Source organism: Trachypithecus francoisi, unplaced genomic scaffold (genome assembly GCF_009764315.1).
Source record: "Trachypithecus francoisi isolate TF-2019V2 unplaced genomic scaffold, Tfra_2.0 Lachesis_group1, whole genome shotgun sequence".
In the NCBI taxonomy this organism is placed as follows: Eukaryota; Metazoa; Chordata; class Mammalia; order Primates; family Cercopithecidae; genus Trachypithecus; species Trachypithecus francoisi.
The window spans coordinates 1,434,073-1,454,855 of NW_022681454.1; the positions used below are offsets into that span (position 1 = coordinate 1,434,073).

At 56.9% G+C, this 20,783-nt stretch overlaps 1 protein-coding gene across 5 annotated transcripts in view; it reads left to right on the top strand.

Annotated features, from left to right (window-relative positions):
• The window catches only part of UVSSA (UV stimulated scaffold protein A), a 41,561-nt gene extending 23,351 nt beyond the window's left edge, over positions 1 to 18,210 (top strand). For 3 of the 5 annotated variants that reach the window (XM_033213431.1, XM_033213434.1, XM_033213433.1), the window contains exons 9-14: positions 6,498 to 6,642; positions 7,169 to 7,303; positions 10,162 to 10,345; positions 10,968 to 11,076; positions 13,951 to 14,125; positions 16,004 to 17,274. In XM_033213431.1, coding sequence (XP_033069322.1) covers positions 6,498 to 6,642; positions 7,169 to 7,303; positions 10,162 to 10,345; positions 10,968 to 11,076; positions 13,951 to 14,125; positions 16,004 to 16,097 — 842 coding nt within the window. In that variant the 3' untranslated portion in view covers positions 16,098 to 17,274. Of the gene's footprint in view, positions 1 to 6,497; positions 6,643 to 7,168; positions 7,304 to 10,161; positions 10,346 to 10,967; positions 11,077 to 13,950; positions 14,126 to 16,003 lie in introns of all 5 variants that reach the window. The other 2 variants (XM_033213432.1, XM_033213435.1) reach the window with 2 other exon arrangements.
• The last annotated feature ends 2,573 nt before the right edge of the window (positions 18,211 to 20,783 follow it).

The following is a 20,783-nucleotide window of genomic DNA, read 5'->3' on the forward strand; positions in this document are numbered from 1 at the left end:
TGGCTCTGTCTCATGTCCTCTGCTCTCAGCTCCTGGGAACCCAGGAAATGGGAGCAGCCCCGCAGGCATGCAGCCGCGAGCAGGTGTGCAGCTGTGCACGGCTCAAAAGAGCTCCCGAGTGGGACAGGCACCTTCTGTGAAGGGCCAGAGCGCAGTCTCTTCGGCTTCAGGGGCCACACGAGGCCTTGTCTCTGCGTGTAGATGATGGGTGCGACTGTGTGCCAGTAACACCCTATTCACGAAAGTAGGCGGTGGGCTGGACTTGGCCCACAGCCACAGGCTGGTGAGCCCTGAGCACAGGGTGTGGCATTTCTGCATGTGCCAGACTGACCTCTGCCCAGAGAGCTGGTGGCCAAGTCAGAGGTGGCTCCAGACTGCCCAAATTCTGTGAGCCTTTTCGGAGAGGCAGTTTTTCCCTCCTCTGCAACTCAGGGATGGGGTTGGGGCCACCTCCTTGGTTTCCAGGATGCTTGTCAAGGGCCTGAGCAAGGCCCTTTGTCCTTACCCACTTCCCTCCCAGGAAGCCCCTGCACAGGCAGCCTTGCAGTACCCCCACTTCTCACGCCTCCTCATTCTCCTCCCAGCTCTTCTCCAAACAGAGCATTCCTGGCTATGCAGATAGGTAAGTGGAGGCATCGTGGGTGTCCTCAGAAAGCCTGCCGTGAGCACATGTGTGTTCAGTGACAGCATGCCTGTAAGGACGTGCGTGTGTGGACATGTATGTGTGTGTGTATATTCAGTAAGTCTGCACAAACAGAAGGCCTGCATGCTCTGCAGCTCACTCGTGTTCAGTGAGAGTGCGTCTGTGCGTGGACCTCTGTGTGTGTGTGTGTGTGTATGTATGTAATCGATCACGTGTACATGAGTTTCTGGGCGTCTGAGCTCTCTGGCGGTCTCTGTTTTTGACGCTCTGTTCTGTGGTCTCAGGACACAGTCTGGGCGATGCTGATTCTTGGGAGGTGACTGAGGCCCCTGTTGACTTAGTAGTTGGTTTTCTCTCGTCGGTTCTGCGTGTGTGTTGGAGAAGGACTTCTTGGATATTGTATTAGTCCATGTTCACGCTGCTGATAAAGACATACCCGAGACTGGGCAATTTACAGAAGAAAGAGGTTTATTGAACTTAACGTTCCCCATGATGGAGGAGGCTTCACAATCATGGTGGAAGGCAAGAAGGAGCAAGTCCATCTTACGTGGATGGCAGCAGGCAGGGAGAGGGCTTGTGCACAGAAACTCCCGCTTTTAAAACCATCGGATCTCGTGAGACGCATTCACTGTCACGAGAACACCACGGGGAAGACCCACCGGCTCCTTCCCACCCACCACGTGTGGGAATTATGGGAGCTTCAAGATGAGATTTGGGTGGGACACAGAGCCAGACTGTATCAATAGGAAGTCTCACCGTGTCTCTTAGTTTGGTGTTTTGACTGTACTGTACAGACCACTGATGATACGGCTCATTCTTTGCCCAACGGCCACTTTCCAAGAGGGTTCGCCGAAGTCCCTGCGGTCAGGGGTGTCTCTGCACCCGTAGCCCCTCAGCATTGCTTTTTATGTTTTGAGACTGCATTTGTAAGTTACGTATCTACATATCTGTTCATGTTTATTGCACCTTCAAACATTCCTTCTTTTACCCTCTTATTTTTTACCTAAAATCTAGTTTTTCTAGTACCCACATAGGACCTCCTCTGTCTTTTGGTCACTGTTTTCATAGTAAATCTCTTTTCATCCCTTTATTTTCAACTTTTCACTAACCATTGTATTAAGTGGGTCTTCTTTTTTTTTTTTTTTTTGAGACAGAGTCTCGCTCTGCCGCCCAGGCTGGAGTGCAGTGGCCGGATCTCAGCTCACTGCAAGCTCCGCCTCCCGGGTTTACACCAGTCTCCTGCCTCAGCCTCCTGAGTAGCTGGGACTACAGGCGCCCGCCACCTCGCCCGGCTAGTTTTTTTGTATTTTTAGTAGAGACGGGGTTTCACCGTGTTAGCCAGGATGGTCTCAATATCCTGACCTCGTGATCCGCCTGTCTCGGCCTCCCAAAGTGCTGGGATTACAGGCTTGAGCCACCGCGCCTGGCCCTAAGTGGGTCTTCTTTAGATGGCATACTGCTAAAGACGTCCACTCCGGAGTCTGGCTTTTCATTAATCTGAATCTGTTTAATTAATGGTTGTTACGAAGTCTTCAGAAGACACATCTGGCGGCCTGTCATGCGTCCACCCGTCGCACTTCCTCTCCGACTTCAGCCACCATCCTTGCCTCGTTTCCTCCTTTCTCCCACTGTTTATGTGCCCCGTTGCTCCGCTGGTTTTTATTCTTCAGATGGTCACTCCTTGTTGTGGAAAGGATTTACACACATACATACCGTTCACTGTTTGTTTCTAGAGTTTCTCGATTACTGTACTATTTCCTGCATAAGACAAACCACCTAGCACCCTCTCTCCACGTGCAGCCTCCTTCCACCCCGTCACATTGGGTCATCCAGAACCAACTTCATTCTGGTTGATATGAACACTTGGGTTTGGGTAGAGACAGGCAGGAGTCAGCTTTACAAAGTCATGTGCTCAGTGTTCCTTCCGAGTCTCTGTACTCACCTCCCACGTCTCTGCACTCACCTCCTGCATCTCTGCACTCACCTCCCACACCCCTGCACTCACCTCCGGCATCTCAGGGCACTCACCTCCAGCGTCTCAGGGCACTCACCTCCCGCGTCTCTGCACTCAGCTCCTGCGTTTCTGCACTCATCTCCTGTGTCTCTGCACTCGCCTCCCACACCCCTGCACTCTCCTCCGGCATCTCAGGGCACTCGCCTCCCACACCGCTGCACTCTCCTCCAGCATCTCAGGGCACTCACCTCCCGCATCTCTGCACTCAACCTCCGGCATCTCAGGGCACTCACCTCCCGCATCTCTGCACTCAACCTCCGGCATCTCAGGGCACTCAACTCCCACATCTCTGCACTCACCTCCCACGCCCCTGCACTCACCTCTAGCATCTCAGGGCACTCACCTCCCATGCCCCGCACTTACCTCCCACGTGTCAGGGCACTCACCTCCCATGCCCCTGAACTCGTCTCCTGCATCTCAGGGCCTCACTTCCTGCGTCTCTGCACTCACCTCCCGCGTCTGCACTCACCTCCCGCGTCTGCATTCACTTCCCGTGTCTCTGCATTCACCTCCCGTGTCTCAGGGCACTCACCTCCCATGTCCTTTCACTCACCTCCCGCATCCCTGCACTCACCTCCCCTCGTCTCAGGGCACTCACCTTCTGCGTCTCAGGGCATTCACCTCCCGCGTCCCTGCACTCACGTCCTGCGTCTCAGGGCACTCACCTCCCGTGTCTCTGCACTCACCTCCTGTGTCTGCACTCGACTCCCGCGTCTGCACTCACTTCCCGCGTCTGCACTCACTTCCTGTGTCTCTGCATTCACCTCCCGTGTCTCAGGGCACTCACCTCCCGCGTCCCTGCACTCACCCCCTGCGTCTCAGGGCACTCACCTCCCGCGTCCCTGCACTCACCCCCTGCGTCTCAGGGCACTCATCTCCCGCGTCCCTTCACTCACCTCCCGCGTCTCAGGGCACTCACCTCCCACGTCTCAGGGCACTCACCCCCCGCGTCTCAGGGCACTCACCCCCCGCGTCTCAGGGCACTCACCCCCCGCGTCTCAGGGCACTCACCTCCCGCGTCTCAGGGCACTCACCTCCCGCGTCTCAGGGCACTCACCTCCCGTGTCCCTGCACTCACCTCCCGCGTCTCAGGGCACTCACCTCCCGCGTCTCAGGGCACTCACCTCCCGCGTCTCAGGGCACTCACCTCCCGTGTCTCTGCAGTCACCTCTCAGGGCACTCACCTCCTGCGTCCCTGCACTCACCTCCCGTGTCTCAGGGCACTCACCTCCTGCATCTCAGGGCACTCACCTCCCGCGTCTCAGGGTACTCACCTCCGTGTCTCTACACACTCAGTGCTCATGTCTCAGAGCACTGCCCATGTCTTGGTCCACCCTCCTGACTTTTCTTTGTGACTACTGGCTGTGAAGGTGTTTTCAAAGCGGACCTCACCATGGCAAACCTCAAAAGGACTTGTCTCCATGAGGTCATCGTCCTCTGCCTACACAAGAAGTGATCGTTTAGCTGGCTGTAAAACTGAGCTTGAACTTCTCCTTCCGCACTTTCAAAGTGACCTTCTAAGATCTTGCATTCACGGTTGCTATTGAAAATCTTGTGTCAATAGAATTTTTATTTCTTTGAAAGTATCAGCTAACTTACATGACCAGAAGGTCCCCCAATAAGCCATCTGCAGGCTGAGGAGCAAGGAGATCCAGTCCGAGTCTCAAAACTGAAGAACCTGGAGTCCGATGGTGGAGGGCAGGAAGCATCCAGCACGGGAGAAAGATGTAGGCTGGGAGGCGAGACCTGTCTCTGCTTTTCACAGTTTTCTGCCTGCTTTATATTCACTGGCAGCTGATTAGATGGTGCCCATCAGATGAAGGGTGGGTCTGCCTTTCCCAGCCCACTGACTCATGTGAATCTCCTTTGGCAGCACCCACACAGACACACCCAGGATCAATACTTTGTCTCCTTCAGGCAGTCGGGTTGACCTCAGTACTCGGTGGTAACTGTCTCGGGCTGTGGTGTTCTTCAGTTTTCCTGTAGCGCCTCTAACCATGGCTTTTCCTCTGTCTCCTTTGACTCTCAGTGAGCCTTCCAATTCCAGGAAAATGTGGCTCATCGTTTCTTCAGCTCTTTTCTGCGCTCCAATTATTTCTGTCTCCTCCCGGGATTTTAAGAGAGACGAGGATGCTGACACCTGCGCGTCCCCCTCACCCCTTGGAGCTCTTAAGAGGGTCCTCCATGCTTCCTCCCTCGCTGTCTGCGGTCACCTGTGTCTCACTCGTGCTGTGGCTGGTCCCCTCAGCCATCCAGCAAGTCCTCTGCACCTGACAGTTTTCCTTGCCCTTCATCTTTAGTGGAGGCGTCTTCACCCCCCTCCCCCCTCCCTTCCTGGCCTCTTGCTCTGTCTCCGTAGCTTCTGGGGAGCATGGCATGGGCTGTGCGCCTCTTTGCCCGGGCTGCCGGTCCGTTTTCTTTCTGTGGATTCCACCACAGCCAGGACGCCTTAACTAAGTCCGTTTTCTTTCTGTGGATTTTGCCGCGGCCAGGATGGCTTACTCAGTCTGTGTTCTTTCTGTGGATTCTGCCGCAGCCAGGACGTCTTGCTGGGTCCATTTTCTTTCTGTGGATTCCACTGCAGCCAGGACACCTTGCTCGGTCCGTTTTCTTTCTTCCATGGCAGCTCTCCAAAGTCTGGCTTCCCTGTGGTCCAGGTTCCTCTGGGGTCTTGAGCCCCGCTGACTGGCAGCCCACAGGGGAGGATAGGCTCAAGTGCAGGCCTTAGTTGCTCCTACAGCAGGTTTGGGGAGGTGGGTGGTGCCCTTTGTCCTAACCCATAGCCTGCTGGCACCTCCTGTGCCCCCTGCCATCCTGAAGTCCCAGGACACCAGCTCAGATAGCCACTAGGGAGTATAGGCCCCTGCCTTGACCAAGAGGTGCCATGAGGGTCAGGGTGAGCCCCGTGGGGCAGCCTGAGAGCCAAGCCCAGGACGTGGTACAGGAGGAGGGGAGAGGCAGGTGAGGGGAGAGGCAGATCAGGGCTCAGCAGTGTTGGAGAATCTCCTTGTCCTGCTCCACGGACCCTGGGTGCACACTGGGCTGTGGAGGCCAGGGGCTGGTGGCCTCGTCCCTGTCTGTCTCTGTGGGGTGTTGGTGAGATACAGCGCCATGGCCTTGTCTTGCTGGCGGCGGGATGGGCCCTCTGCGACAGGTGCTCCGGGACGGCATCCTGCTCATTGGAGCTCAGCCTCTGCCTGGCAGACAGAGGGAGGGAGTTGCCAGGGCCAGGGCCGTGGCTCTCAGAGGTGCCTGCTGAAGCCGTGGTACAGCCCCAGGTGTTTCTGTGGGGACGCAGGGGCTGGAATCCCCGCTAACATCGCAGTTTTACCTTGGCGTGAGTCGTGGGTTGAAACCCTGTGTGGACGTGTGTGTTCTCTTCTCCTTGAAGACCATGAGGACACCCCGTGGGTGGCCTTTCCAAGCGGCTGCCACCTCAGGCCTGGGGCCTGGGGAGGGCTGCAGGCTGCCTACATCTCACAGGCAGAGAGTGCCGGGCGGTCTGGGCTCGCGCTGCTGCCCAGCTTCTTTACAGCCTGGCAAATCCGTCTGCTCAGGCTGGCCGTTCTGCAAAGCCAGGTAGCACGGTGCGTGAACTGCGTGGCCACAAGGCAAGACTGCCGGAGCCCCCAGCGCACGCCATGTTCTGGCAGAGTGTGGCCTGAGCTGCTGCTCCGGGCCTCACCCCCGCCCGTGAGGTTCAGATAGCAGGCACCCACCTCAGGACTGTTGGAAGATGGAACACGCTAACGCGTAGACGCATCCTAACTGCCCAGTCTCGTGGATGTGCCTGGCGGGTGGTGGGAGTGGTGGCAGGGAGTGGACACGTGTCTGTTTCAGGGCTGGAGGCAACACTAGAGAAAGACACGGCTGTGCGCAGCTTGCGGACAAGGATGAGGAAAGACGAGGAGGCGTCAGACCCCACTTCTGCGGCTGCTCAGCTGCGGCGGCTCCGGGAACACTTGCCCCCACCCTCGTCTGCCAGGTGACTCCCTGTGTCCTGTGTGCTGAGCCCCTGCCTGGCGCTGCCACAACCTCTGCCCAGAGCACTGGCTGGCCTCGACAGGCTGCTCAGTGCCTTCTCTGGATATCTTGGCGGAAGCCTGGGGTCTACACCCCCGGCCGGGTGAGCACTGTTGGTGCCATGTTTGGGCTTGTCAGTGCCAGCATCAGCGGGAGCCTGTGTGGGGCTGGGCCACCACATACCCTTCCAGACACTGCTCGTGCCTCTGAGAGGAGCCCCCAGGGCTGGGGTTTGAGAGGCAGGTGTCGGGTCCCCCCTGGGCCAGGGTGAAGAACTGCAGACCAGAGGCCGGCTGTTGGCCGGGGCCCAGAGCTTCTCACAGGACCTCCGTGGCGGCTCTGAGGCCCAGGTGTCGTGTGGCGGAATCCATTGCTCACCTGAGCCGACCTGAGGCCCCGGCCGTGCTGTGAGGGTGGAGAGGGAGAGGCAGGTGGCTGTGGCTGGCACCAGCAGCACACAGTCAGGATGTCCTACTCTGTTCCTGTAGCCCCCCCAGAGTGTTGCCAGAGCCACAGGAGGCCCAGAAGCTGGCAGCAGAGCGGGCCCGGGCGCCCGTGGTGCCCTATGGCGTGGACCTGCACTACTGGGGCCAGGAGCTCCCCACAGCCGGGAAGATCCTCAAGTGAGTCCCCGTGTCTCTGAAGTCGACCAGGGCACACAGCCAGAGTCCCAGCCTGGGGAGGAGCTGCTGGCTTGCCAGGCCTCCCTGGGTCTGAGGAACCTGGCCCCGCCTCCCAGCTCTGCCCCACCTTCCCGGCACCTGGAGGGGCACAGGGATGGGCCTCCCCTGCTGAGTCAGCTCGTGGAACCCAGCAGGGCTTTTGTGAGCCTTTCTGCTGCTGCGTCGGGGGCCGTCCATGGAACATAAGTGTTATCAGTCCTGTGGGAACAGCTGGACGAGAAACCACTTCCCTAAAGGCGGCCCTGGGGCCCACGGAGTTTGTTCTGCTTCATATTGCAGTTGGCTGAGGTCGGGAAGAAACAGCCGTCCCTGCCACACTTTGCCACCAGGGGTGCCCCAAGGCCAGCGCTTGGTTTTGGAGCCTGGCAGGTGACACCCAGCAAAGCTCCCACCTAGAAGCGGATGCCTGCCCCTCCTCCCGCCTGCCTGGCCTGTCCCCAGGACCACAGGCTTTGCCCTGACCCCCTGGGCAGTTGGGCTGAGAGAGAGGCCTGAACAGCTCCTGGTGAGGACCCGGTTAGTCCTGGATGGCACCAGGGCCCTGCTGGGCAGGCCTGGCTTCACGCGCCACCCGCCTGGCCGTCAGCACCATGCACCTGGTGCGTCAAGCTCGTGGTTTCATGTTTCCCCAGCAGCCTGCAGAGTGCTGCAGTGGCTGGCTTGATGGAGTTGCAGCCTGAACATGGCAGTGGCCTGGGCTGGGGAAGGGCCCCGTGTCAGTCGTGTGGGTGGAGGTGCTTGGGCTGGTGTGGGAGATGGCCCCTGAGTGCCATGTGTGCCCCACAGGCAGTTGCGGGCCACATTCTTCCTGGCTGGCCCCTAGCCAGGATGGCAGAGGCTGCTCACCCCACACTCCCTTGCCAAGTGGAGGGGTCCTGCCCTCTGGCTGTCTGCCACATTTAGGGATCTGGAGAGCCTGGGCTCACCCCTTTCAGCCAGGACGTCAAGACGATGAGGGTCCAGGAGGCCGGGGCCTGACCAGGCCGTGGTGGGAGACAGGGCTGATGGGGCTGGCGCCCCTGGGCCCTGGAAACAGCTCGGTCTCCACAGCCTCCGGAAAGACCCCTGCCTGTGAGGGCCTCGTGGCCACAGGCAACCGCTGGAACGAAGCCATGCTGGTACAGAGGGCTGGCGGGCCCCGGCTGGGCGCAGTGGCTCACGCCTGTAATCCTAGCACTTTGTGGAGGCCAAGGCAGGTAGATCACTTGAGGCCAGGAGTTCGAGACCAGCCTGACCAACATGGTGAAACCCCGTCACTACTAAAAATACAAAAATTAGCCAGGTGTGGCGGGTGCCTATAATCCCAGCTACTCAGGAGGCTGAGGCAGGAGAATCACTTGAACCCGGGAGGCGGAGGTTGCAGTGAGCTGAGATCGTGCCATTGCACTCCAGCCTGGGCGACGGAGCAAGACTCTGTCTGAAAAAAAAAAAAAAAAAAGACAGCCAGTGGTCTTCGGCCGAGGGGAGCCGAGGGAGTATCCCTGCACCTGGATGGGGACGAAGTGGTGGAGCCCGTGGTGTGGCTGCTGTGCACCGGCTCACTGCGATCCACAGGGCGTCTCTGGTCTGAGTTCTGGGTGGCAGAATGCATCGCTGCTTCTCACACGGGGCCTCTCCTGGTGTGGCAGGAGGCATTTGACCAGGCGGTCAGGCACCCTCGGGGGAGCCGCATGTACCCCTCCTGACTGCAGGGCACATGGCCAGGTGTTCTGCAGTCCACCAGGGCTTTGCCCGAGATGCCTCTCCCTGTAAGTGGGGCCAAAGCCCCAGACAGCACGTTCTGCCTGCGTTCCCACCCACTGCCTTATCCCAACCCCGCCTCATCCCAGACCAAGGTGGGTGCAGAAATGAGGTCCAGGGAGCCCCAGGGCAGGGCCTCCTGCTAGTCCCTTCTCCCTAGTGTGGGCTGTGCCTGGGGCCGTGCTCCTGTCTGTGGACCCGGGGTGAGGGCAGGGCTGCTGGGCTCTGCTCCTCCAGCACCCTCGGGCACAGGGTGTGGGAGTCCAGGAGCCTTGGGCAGAGCCAACCATTCCCCAGTCAGCAGGCGGTGAGTGGTGTCTCTCATCACTGGGAGCCTTTGGCACTGTCCATCTGTCCTCCCCGGTTCCTGCTGGCCCCAAGTGTGGCTGTATGCCCTAGAAGGAGGCCTGGTGGCAGCACAGGGACAGTCAGGTCTGTGTGAGTTCCCCTCAGACACTTCTCCTCTGCCTGGGCATCCAGGTGGGCAGGGGACATAGTTCTCTGAGAACATAGTTCTCACCCAGCTCCCCCATCCTGTGGCATCCACAGGAAAGCATCTCTAATCAGGCTGGTGACAGCAGCAGAGCATGGGACCGGACACGCCTGGGAGACCTGGGACGCCTGGGAAACCCAGGGCCGCAGAGTCTGGTCTCCAGCCCCTGGTCCCTCTGTGCTGCCGAGGGCTGAACAGCCTCCACTGCTTTTCCTGGGTGCGGTACCGCCCTGTCCTTACGCCCCTGCAGTGGAAAGACGACCTTCACGTGCACGTCCCGTAAACCTTCAAGGTCACGCCTCAAGGACCCAGCGGCTGTCGCCCTTGCCCTGTAGGGAGAGCCCATCCTGCAGGTGGCAGTTGTGCCCATGGTCTTGCAGCTGGTTCATGTGGCGTCAGAATTCAGACCCAGGCAGGAGCGACCGTGTTCTCTGGCTTGCGTGCTGTCGGCGGGGTCGGGTGGCTGGGCTGCGGTGGTTTGGCCTTCCCCTGTGCCTGCACCACCGTGGCCACGCTCCTCTGGGGTCCCTGCAGATGCTCTGAGGGCCTCTGGCTCTGTCTGCAGATCTGACTCCGAGCACCGCTTCTGGAAGCCCAGCGAGGTGGAGGAGGAAGTGGTCAATGCCGATGTTTCCGAGATGCTTCGGAGCCGCCACATCACTTTTGCAGGGAGGTTTGAGCCTGTGCGGCACCGGTGTCGCGCCCCAAGGCCAGACGGCCGGCTCTGTGAGCGCCAAGATCGGCTGAAGGTAAGGCCGTGGCCTGAGGGCAGGGGTGGGCGTGGGCTGGACCAGGGTGGGGCAGCCGGAGGGGTGCCGAGCCCCACCTGCCCCTGCCCTGGGTGGGGAAGCACTGAGAAGCCCGTGGAAGGGGCTTGTCCGTGGTGGGCAGAAATTGCTCAGCCGTTGGTCATCAGAATGGTGTCTGGGGCTCCTGCCTAGGGCCCTGAAGCCTGACACCTGGGTACACGGCCTGGGGACTCTTCAGGGGCCGAGACACACAGTGTCCTCCATGGTTGCAGCCCGGGTCTGTGCTGGGCCTGGGCTCCTCAAAAGTGAGGAGAGGCCGGGGGGCCAGGGCAGCTCCCAGCCTGGCAGCTGGGCGTGGTGCAGGAGGGTTGCTGTGGCCGTGCTGGCGTGAGGGAGGCCTAAACTCTCCACAGCTGCCCAAGAGCTCCCGGCTCCAGGGGAGGGATGGAGCCACCCACACGACTCTCAGGACGCCCTCCCCTGAGGATTCCAGGGTTGTGTACACTTTGGCTCTGCGATGCTGCCCTCCCTGGTCGCTGTTTGTGCCTGAGTTGCGGTGGGGCAGGTGGTCAAGGCGGGTGGACCCCTCCCCGCTGTCAGCCACCATGTCCTCGCTGTGCAGTGCCCTTTCCACGGGAAGATCATTCCAAGGGACGACAAAGGGAGGCCACTCGACCCGGAGGACAGGGCTCGCGAGCAGCGGCGGCAGCTGCAGAAGCAGGAGCGCCCGGGTAGGTCTGGGCAGGCGGGTGGGGCGGGTGCCGTGGGAGGCACAGCCTGGGACTCACTGCCACTGGCTGCCCGGGGTGCGTCTGCAGAGTCATAGAGCACCCTCTCTGCCAGCTCAGTCCACAGAGCTACATGCCCCTCGGTCGTAACTGGTGGAATCAGGAGGGGATGCTGCCCCACGGGTGTTGGATTTGGGGGCTCCAGAGGAGGCTCCGGCTTCAGGGGGAGTTATGTGTTCATGAGACCCCGACCGGGAGGTGGGCACCCAGGGCCACGAAGCCACAGGTGCCATCTGTGTGGCTGGGTCCTGCTTCCTCGTGTTTTCAGGCAGGTGAAGGCCTTGAGGCGAGAGAAGTGATGGGGCTGAGCTGGGAGTGGCTTCCAGGAACCCCTCTGGCCTCCTCAGCCGTGCCCCGCACCTGCCTCAGTGTGCAAGTGGTCAAAGCTCTGTCCAGGAGGCGTGTGGCCACTGCTGTGGCAGCAGGAGTGCGGGTGCCCAGAGGCCCCAGACAGCAAGGCCACTGTGGGGCAGCACTGCCACGTCAGCAGGGCTCATCTGCCCCCCATGCCTCCCCCGGGCTCATCTGCCTGCCCTGCCTCCCCCGGGCTCATCTGCCCCCCATGCCTCCCCGGGCCCATCTGCCTGCCCTGCCTCCCCCGGGCTCATCTGCCCCCCATGCCTCCCCCGGCTCATCTGCCCCCCATGCCTCCCCGAAGGCTCATTCCCGTGTGGGGGTGCGTTTCTGTTTTCTAAGGAAGACTTTGTTTTTAGAGGCCCTGGCCAGCCTCAGACTCTCTCTCTCCTTTTTAAATCTGATTTGGCTTTTTTTTGAAGCAGGGTCTTTCTCTGTCACCCAGGCTGGAGTGCAGTGGCACAATCATGGCCTCCCAGATTCAAGCCATCCTCCTGCCTCAGCCTCCCGAGTAGCTGGAATTACCATGCCACCGTGCCCGACTAAGTTTTGTATTTTTATTTTTGGTAGAGGTGGGATGGCACTGTATTGCCCAGGCTGGTCTTGAACTCCTGGACTCAAGCGATTCTCCTGCCTCACCTCCCACAGCGCTGGGATGACAGGCGTGAGCCCCGGCCAGCCTCAATCCCTTCTGGAGAGTGGCCACGCCTGCAGGCTTGGCCCTGGCCTGAAGTCGGGGGATCACACCTTGTCTTGAAGAGCAGTGCTGGGGGCCCGGGGGCCCTTCTAAGCCATCTCTGTCATGGCTCCTGGGCATCTTGCACTCCGGTCATGAGAGGCGGATGTTGAGTGCAGCCTGAAGCCCAGAGGCAGCAGCTCAGCCCTGGGCGGTGGGAGGGCCCTGACCTGCTCGTCTCTGGGTGAGGCCTTCCCTGGGGCTCACACTCAGGAGCAAATTAAGTGCCTATTTTTTGTGTCAACCCTGAAAAGTATCTGGTTTTCCAGCCCTTGGTGACTTGTTAACAAACAGGTATCAGGCCGCGGGCTGCGGCCAGCGCTGGCCAGTCAGATGTGAAATAGCATCTCTACTAACTACAGTATTGATCCCCGCCTCCCTCGCGCAGGGCGCAATTTTCCTTTCCCTGGCGCTAACCTCAGTGACAATGTGCGTGTGCTACAGGGCCCGTCAGCGCCCAGGAAGGCGCTTCCCAGCATCTATTGATTTTTCTCAAAGGCTTTTAAATTGCTCCTTCATTTCACTGAGACGCTCGCTCCATCTCTACTGGGTGCCGGCGCCTTTTCGTTGTATTTAAACAATTGCTCCATTCACTGGGTTCCTAAACTGTGACGCCTTCTTATTACTGGGAGATAAACTGTTTGGACAGTTTTCCTTAATCTTGGATTAATCGTTCCTGTATCTGAATTGTGGGCCCCGTATTCCTTCACTTCAAAGAACCCGCTTGGGAGGCCTGGCCATCAGTCCGAGGCGTAGGCATCCCTCCGGGGATGTGCCCCCGTGGCCTGGTCCCACTGGCTCAGCTCATGGGGTCCTGTCTGCAGGAGCAGGTGCCTCTGGAGCATCAGTGCCTAGCCCCCTTCTGCGAGTCAGGGTTGTCTGTAAGTCCCTCGGCCATCACAGTCCCGTCGGGTGGCCTCTCCGAGCCCGACCAGTACCACACCTGGTGGAGGCCTTCCTCCGCCTTGTGTGGGGAACCCCACGGGAAGCCTGGGCCTGTGACCCCTGAGGGCCTCGGTGCCCATCTGCACAGTGGGTGCTGTGGGCCTGGGAGGCTGCTCAGTGGGGCTGGTGACATTTGTGACCCCTCACTGCCACAGGGCCTCAAGCAGACAATGCCTGGCTTGCTTGGGAAGGGCAGTTCTGTCTAGGAGAGCCCCACCCAGCATTTCTGAGGCCTGAGGCCAGGTCATCTTTGGATCAACGAAAAAGAAAAGCCCTTTGCTGAGCATCATGCTGGGCCCAGCCTTGCCGCACATACCTCCCCACCAGCAGGCGCGTCCAGCAGGGCCACAGTTGGCCTAGTGGGGCACGGTCTAGCCTGCAGGCAAGGAAGTAGCTTGCGGATGGCACCAACCGCCAACACACTGGCCTTGGCCGCCTTCCAGCCTGGGAGGTCCATGGGTGCCCTAGCAGTGGCCTCTGGGCCCAGCCCCGGCTCCCCATCTCTGGGCGGCAGGGGCCTGTGGGAGTGTGGGGCAGTGGGGACGAGCTCTGTGTCGCCTTCACCCCACGGGGACCAGTGTGCCCACCCTCCCCAGCTTGTTGCTCAGGGAACCCTACCCGCCGAGCATCCTCTCGGCTTGCTGGTGCCAGGGTGCGGCTGTAGGCAAGCCCACCCGGCCCCGCTGTCAGGACGAGACCAAGAGCCCCTCCTGGGGGCCTCGGGTAAGACGGGCTGTGGTCAGTGCCAGCTGTTTCCTGAAGTGCATGAGTTTTGTTTGCAGAATGGCAGGACCCTGAGTTGATGAGAGACGTGGAGGCAGCCACAGGGCAGGATCTTGGCTCGTCCAGGTACAGCGGGAAAGGCAGGGGGAAGAAGAGGAGGTACCCCAGCCTCACCAACCTGAAGGCTCAGGCTGACACTGCCCGCGCTCGCATTGGGAGAAAAGTCTTCGCCAAGTAAGAGTGGCTGCTGGGCCACCTCCCACCGCGTGGCCCCAACGTGAGGGTGTTCGAGGGGGTCCTTCTGAGCTCCAAGATATTCCAGGGACCTGGGGCTTCCAGGGGCTCCCCTGCTTTGAGTTCCCCTGGGGGACCACCCAGCCTTTCCCCTGGGAGGGGCAGTGCCAGCCAGCAGGGGTAGCAGGCAGGGTCTGGTCAGGAACGCCCCTGAGCATTCCCTAGGATAAGAGGGGCTCGACCACCAGGCACCGTCATCCTCGCTTCCTGGGGGAGCCGTGCCAGGACACAGGCCTCGGCTCACAAGAGTGAGCCCCCTTGTCTCTCCCTTGCCTGGCGGTGCCCCCAGGTCAGTGCCTGCGTATTTCTGCAGTGGTGACTTCAGGGAGGGTGGTGACTGCAAAGGCGGCCACAACAGGGGTCCACGCATCAGCCCCAGCAGAGCCCAGTCCCAGCGTGGCTGCTCTGAGCACTGGCTCTGGGAGGCTGGCCTGGTGTCTCTGCAGCCCAGCGTGGGCCTGTGTGACTGGTGAGGCCTTGGCAGGGCCAGAGTGCGAAGCCCACCAGCCCGACATCCCTGCATGCGGTCTGTCGGCTGGGGCACCAGCCACTCGCATGGCCTTGTGTTTCTGTCTTCACATTGCCTTACTCTCGCCCAAGAAAATCCAGAATGCTTGCTTAGAAGCCACCTGAGGTTGCTGACTCCCTCCCACATCTGTGCCAAGTGCCTGCTGGTGCAGGTTTATCTTGTAGCGCCAGTGAGGTGGCCCCACCCATCGCCGTCCCAGAGACCCTCCCTTGGACACCCCTGGAGGGTGCTGAGTGCGCCGGGCAGAGGCGGCCCCTCCTGGCCAGCATGACCTTGCACCGACCTGAATGGGCTCGGGCGGGAGGCGCCTTCGCAGCGCTCAGACCACGCATCCCCTGGGCTTGTGGGCGGCGCATCCACAGCCTTGCTTGGGCGGGGCAGGGGTGCTGGTGGGGGCTGTGGAGAGGCTTGCCTGGGGCCCCTGGCGCAGAGCTGGACCCATCATGGCAGCCAGCCGCACAAGGCGCCTCGACCCCTGGTAGCTCACGATGAGGCTGTTTTCCTGTGGACCAGCCAGGGCAGAGGCCAGCCTGGGTGCTGATGCGCAGGAGCAGGCACGGCCCGTGGCCCCATGCCAGGCCCCCTCCCTGTGTCTCATGAGGGCAGGGAAGCCCATGGCAGGGGCTGGCTTTTCACAGCAGCTGTGTGGCCCAGAGCCCTCCCTACAGAAAGGACCGGGGGTGACCACAGGCGAAACCCTGCCTTGAGGGGCCCCCATAGCAGTGCCTGGCAGCCCCACAGGGCCGCAGCTGAGCGGCGGTTTCACCACCTTGTGGCCTCAGGCCCTGCTGGCTCCACAGCGTCGTGCGTCGCGGCACCTGAGCTGGTCAGCACAGCACACCTCCCTGCTGCGGCCCTCCACATTTCCGTCCCTGGCTGCGGAGCTGTGCGTGCAGCCGTGGGCAGGGCCGTCCTCATGCCTCCTGGCTGCATCTCCTGCAAGGCCACTCCCCAGGAGACCAAGAGGGAAGCTGTGCCCTCATCCCGGAGTGTGGGAGGCCACAGGAGAAGTGCCAAGGTGGGGCTGGGGCCACCTTCACCGCACAGAACCACCCGCCACAGACCCCAGCTCTGGGACCTGGGTGGCCCTTTCCAAGCCTGCCTCTGTCTTGGGACAGGGCCAAGGGTCCTGTCGCCCATCTTTCTCTGAAGGTGGCACCCACAGGCAGTTAGCATCCAAGGGCAGCAGCTGCCCCAGGACCAGTGCGTAACCCTGGTGATGCCACCACTGGGAGCCCAGGCCCCTGGTGGAAGCCTCCCAGGTCACATCTTGCCTTGTTTCCCCACAGAGCAGCTGTGCGGAGGGTCGTGACAGCCATGAACCAGATGGACCAGAAGAAGCACGAGAAGTTTTCAAACCAGTTTAACTATGCACTGAACTAGAGAGCTGGGCCCAGTGCACTGGCCATTAGCACCTTCTCCCTCTGCCAGTGTCTCAGGACAGCAGAGTGGGCGTGGGTCTGGGCAGTAACCATGCTTTGGCTATTACTGTGTTTGATGTAAAGAAATGGCACATTGAAATGCCCTGAAGGTCTGGCCGTGCTGCTGCGACAGGGTTCGTCGTCATCTGGTGACGGGTCTGTCCTCGTAGAAGAGGCCCTCGGGCCTGGAGATGTGAACACAGGCAGCAGCGCTGTTCCAGAGGGTATCTGCGAGTCCTCGTGAGGCCAGTGCCTGTCGTGGTGCGGGGTTCAGCACTGACGGAGTGTGCGTGCAGCTCAGCTTTCAGAGCTTGCATTCCCCAGCTGGGAGGCGACCACTCAGGAACTCTGGGAAACCCACTTTTATGCAAATGTTGTTTTTAACACAAACACAAAGGCTAGTGAACCGTTCACTCATCTGCTTTCTGTTTCTGGCTTTTCATACGACATGTGGCCTCTTATGCCTGGCTTCTTGCACTTAGCATTCTGTTTTCAGGGTTCACCCATGGAGTTCCCCTCCGATGTATAAAACAAAGGAGGTGAAAACCTGTCCATGCGGAAGCTCGTGCACACATGTCCACAGCAGCGTTGAGGGTACTGAACATCTCCTGGCTCACGGGCCGTTTGTGTATCTTCTTTGGAGAGGAGTCTATTCAAATCTCTTGCCTATTTTTAATTGAATATTTGTCTTGAGTTGTAGCAGTTTTTTTCTCTGTCTTTTAGAGATGAGCTTTTGCTCTTACCCAGGCTGAGTGCAGTGGCATGATCATAGCTCACTGCAGCCTCAAACTCCTGGGCTCAGGCCTCCTCCCACGTCAGCCGCCCAGGTAGCTGGGACTGCAGGCACACGCCACAACGCTTGGCTAATTTTTTAAATGTTTTGTAGAGACAAGCTCTCACTGCGTTGCCCATGGTGGTCTTGAACTCCTAGCCTCAAGCAATCCTCCTGCTTCGGTCTCCCAAAGTGTTGGGATTACAGGCATGAGCCACCACTCCTAGCCAGGAGTTTATATGTATATTGTGGATACTAGATCCTCATGTGATTTGCAAAAACTTTCTTTTTTCTTTTTTCTTTTTCTTTTTCTTTTTTTTTTTGAGACAGAGTCTAGCTCTGTTGCCAGGCTGGAGTGCAGTGACCCAATCTTGACTCACTGCAAGCTCCGCCTCCCGGGTTCACGCCATTCTCCTGCCTCAGCCTCCTGAGTGGCTGGGACTACAGGAGACCACCACCACGCCCAGCTAATTTGTGTATTTTTAGTAGACACGGGTTTCACTATGTTGATCAGGCTGGTCTTGATCTCCTGACCTCGTGATCCACCCACCTCGGCCTCCAAAGTGCTGGGATTACAGGTGTTAGCCGCCATGCCGGCCGATTTGCAAAAACTCTTCCATACTGTCCTTTCACTTTCTGGATAGTGTCCTCTGAAGCACAAAAGTTAACTTTGATGAAGTCCAGCAATTTATCTGTGTTTTCCTTTTGTTACTTATGCTTTTGCTGTCACATCTCAGAAGCCATTGCCTCATCCAAGATCACAGAGGTTTACACCTGGTTTCTAATAAGCGTTTTATAATTTAAGCTCTTACGTGTAGATCTTTGATCTGTTGTGAGTTAAGTTTTGTGTATGGTATAAGAGCCCACATTCTTTTGCCTGTGGATATCCAGTTGTCTCCACACCATTTGTTGAAAACATTATTTTTCCCCATTGAATTATCTTGGCACCCTTATTTATAATCAGTTGACCAAAAATGTACAGGTTTATTTCTGGGCACTTGACTCTATTCCATTGACCTTCACCTTATGCCAGTACCACAATGCCTTGATCAATGTTGCTTTGTTGTGATAAGTTTTACTTTGTTCTATTTCAAGGCTGTTTTGACTATTCTGCATTCCTTGCATTTCCAAATGAATTTTAGGATCTGCTCATCAGTTTCTTCCAAAAAAAAAAGCAGCTGAGATTTTGATAGGAATTACATTAAATCTAGAGATTGCTTTGGGATGTATTACCATCTTTTTTTTTTTTTTTTTTTTTTTTGAGGCGGAGTCTCGCTCTGTCGCCCGGGCTGGAGTGCAGTGGCCGGATCTCAGCTCACTGCAAGCTCCACCTCCCGGGTTTACGCCATTCTCCTGCCTCAGCCTCCCGAGTAGCTGGGACTACAGGCGCCCGCCACCTCGCCCGGCTAGTTTTTTTGTATTCTTTTAGTAGAGACGAGGTTTCACCGTGTCAGCCAGGATGGTCTCGATCTCCTGACCTCGTGATCCGCCCGTCTCGGCCTCCCAAAGTGCTGGGATTACAGGCTTGAGCCACCGCGCCCAGCCTTTTTTTCAGACGGAGTCTCGCTCTGTCACCCGGGCTGGAGTGCGGTGGCCGGATCTCAGCTCACTGCAAGCTCCGCCTCCCGGTTTACGCCATTCTCCTGCCTCAGCCTCCCGAGTAGCTGGGACTACAGGCGCCCGCCACCTCGCCCGGCTAGTTTTTTTGTATTTTTAGTAGAGACGGGGTTTCACCGGGTTAGCCAGGATGGTCTCGATCTCCTGACCTCGTGATCCGCCCGTCTTGGCCTCCCAAAGTGCTGAGATTACAGGCTTGAGCCACCGCGCCCAGCCGTATTACCATCTTAATATTAAATCTGAGTCATGAGCTTCTGATTATCTTTCCATTTATTTGGGTCTTTTTAAATTTATTTCAACAGTATTTTGTAGTTTTCAGTATATAAGTCTTTCACTTGTTAAATTTACTCATATTTTATTCTTTTTTATTTATAACCAAAAGGATTATAAATGCAATTATAAATTATTAAAAGATTATAAATTGCATGTATAAAAGCAATTATAAATGTAATTGTTTTCTGAATTTCATTTTGGGGCTGATCATTGCTAATATGGAAGTACAATTGACTTTTGTGTATTGATCTTGTGTTCTGCATTCCTTGCTGAACTTGTTTATTCATTCTAATTAGTTGTGTGTTCCTTAAGATTTCCCATACACAAAATCATGTCATCTGCAAACAGCTGTCTTTCTAATCTGGGTTTCTTTTATTTGTCTTACCTAATTGCTCTGGCTAGTACCTCCAGGACAATGTTGAATAGATGTGGTGAGAACAGACATCCTTGTCTGACTCTTGACCTTAGCAGGAAGCTTTCAGTCTCTCACCATTGAACGTGATGCTAACCGTGCTGTTTTGTGTAGATGCTGTCTACCAGGTTGAAGAAGTTACCTTCTCCTCCTAGTTTGTTAAGTGTTTTTGTCATAAAGTATTGAATTTTGTCAGATGCTTTTTCTCCGTGTGTTGAGATAATAGTATAATTCTTGTCCTTTATTCTAGTGATATGGCATATTACATTGTTTCTCATATGTTGAACCGACCTTGCATTCATGGGGTAAATTCTACTTGTTCATGGTACACTATCCTTTTTTATGCTGCTGGATTTAGTTTGCTAGGATTTTGCATCTGTATTCATGAGGGATATTGGTCTGTAGTCTTTTTGTGATGTCTTTGTCTGACTTTAGTCACGTCACTACTGACCTCATAGATTGAGGTGGGAAGTGTTCCCTCCCCTCCTATTTTTTGGAAGAGCTTGTGAAAGATTGTTGTTAATTATTTAAACATTTGGTGGAATTTACCAGTGAAGGCTGGACTTTTCTTTGTGGGATTTTTTTCCCTAATTCAATATCTTCACTTATTATAGATCTGTTTAGTTCCAGTAGTTTGCATCTTTCCAGGAGTTTGTCCCTTTCTAGGTTCTTTGTTGCAATCTGTTTATATGCAATTGTTCATAGCATTAAAAAAAGTTTTTTTAACTGACAAGGTCTCTGTTGCCCAGGCTGGAGTGCAGTGGTGCAATCATAGCTCATTCCAACCTCAGACTCACGGGCCCAAGTGATCCTCCCGCCTCAGCCTCCCAGTAGGAAGGACCACAGGCATGTACCATCACATCCAGCTAATTTTCTGACTTTGGTTTGGTTTTGTTTGAGGCAGAGTCTGGCTCTGTCACCCAGGCTGGAGTGTAGTAGCACAATCATGGCTCACTACAGCTTCGACCTCCCAGACTCAAGCGATCTTCCTGTCTCAGCTTCCTGAGTAGCTAAGACTTCAGGGGCATGGCACTATGACTGGCTAATTTTTTAAAAGCTTATTTTTGGTAGAGATTGGGTCTCACTCTGTTGCCCAGGCTGGTCTCAAACTCCTGGCCTCAAAAAATTTTCCTGTCTTAGCCTAGCAGAGTGCTGGGATTACAGGTGTGAGCCACTGCACCCAGCCCTAATTTTCTTTAACATTTTTTTGTAGAGACAAGATCTCGCTGTGTTGCCCAGGCTGATCTTTGTCAACCTCCTGGCACCAAGTGACCCTCCCACCTTGACCTCCCAAAGTGCTGGGATTGTGGATGTTAGCTGTTGCTCCCAGCCTATTCATAGTATTTTCTGGCGTTAGTAATTTGATTCTTCTCTCTTTTACTCCCCTTAGTCAGTCTGGCTAAAGATTTATCAATTTTGTTGATCTATTTAAGAAACAACTTCTGGTTTTGTTGATTATTCCCTATGATTTTCCATTCTTTATTTTGTTAATTTCCACTGTAACTGTTATTATTTCCTTTGGGTTGCTTTGGGTTTCATTTTCTTTTCTGTTTCTTGTTTCTTAAGATGGAAAA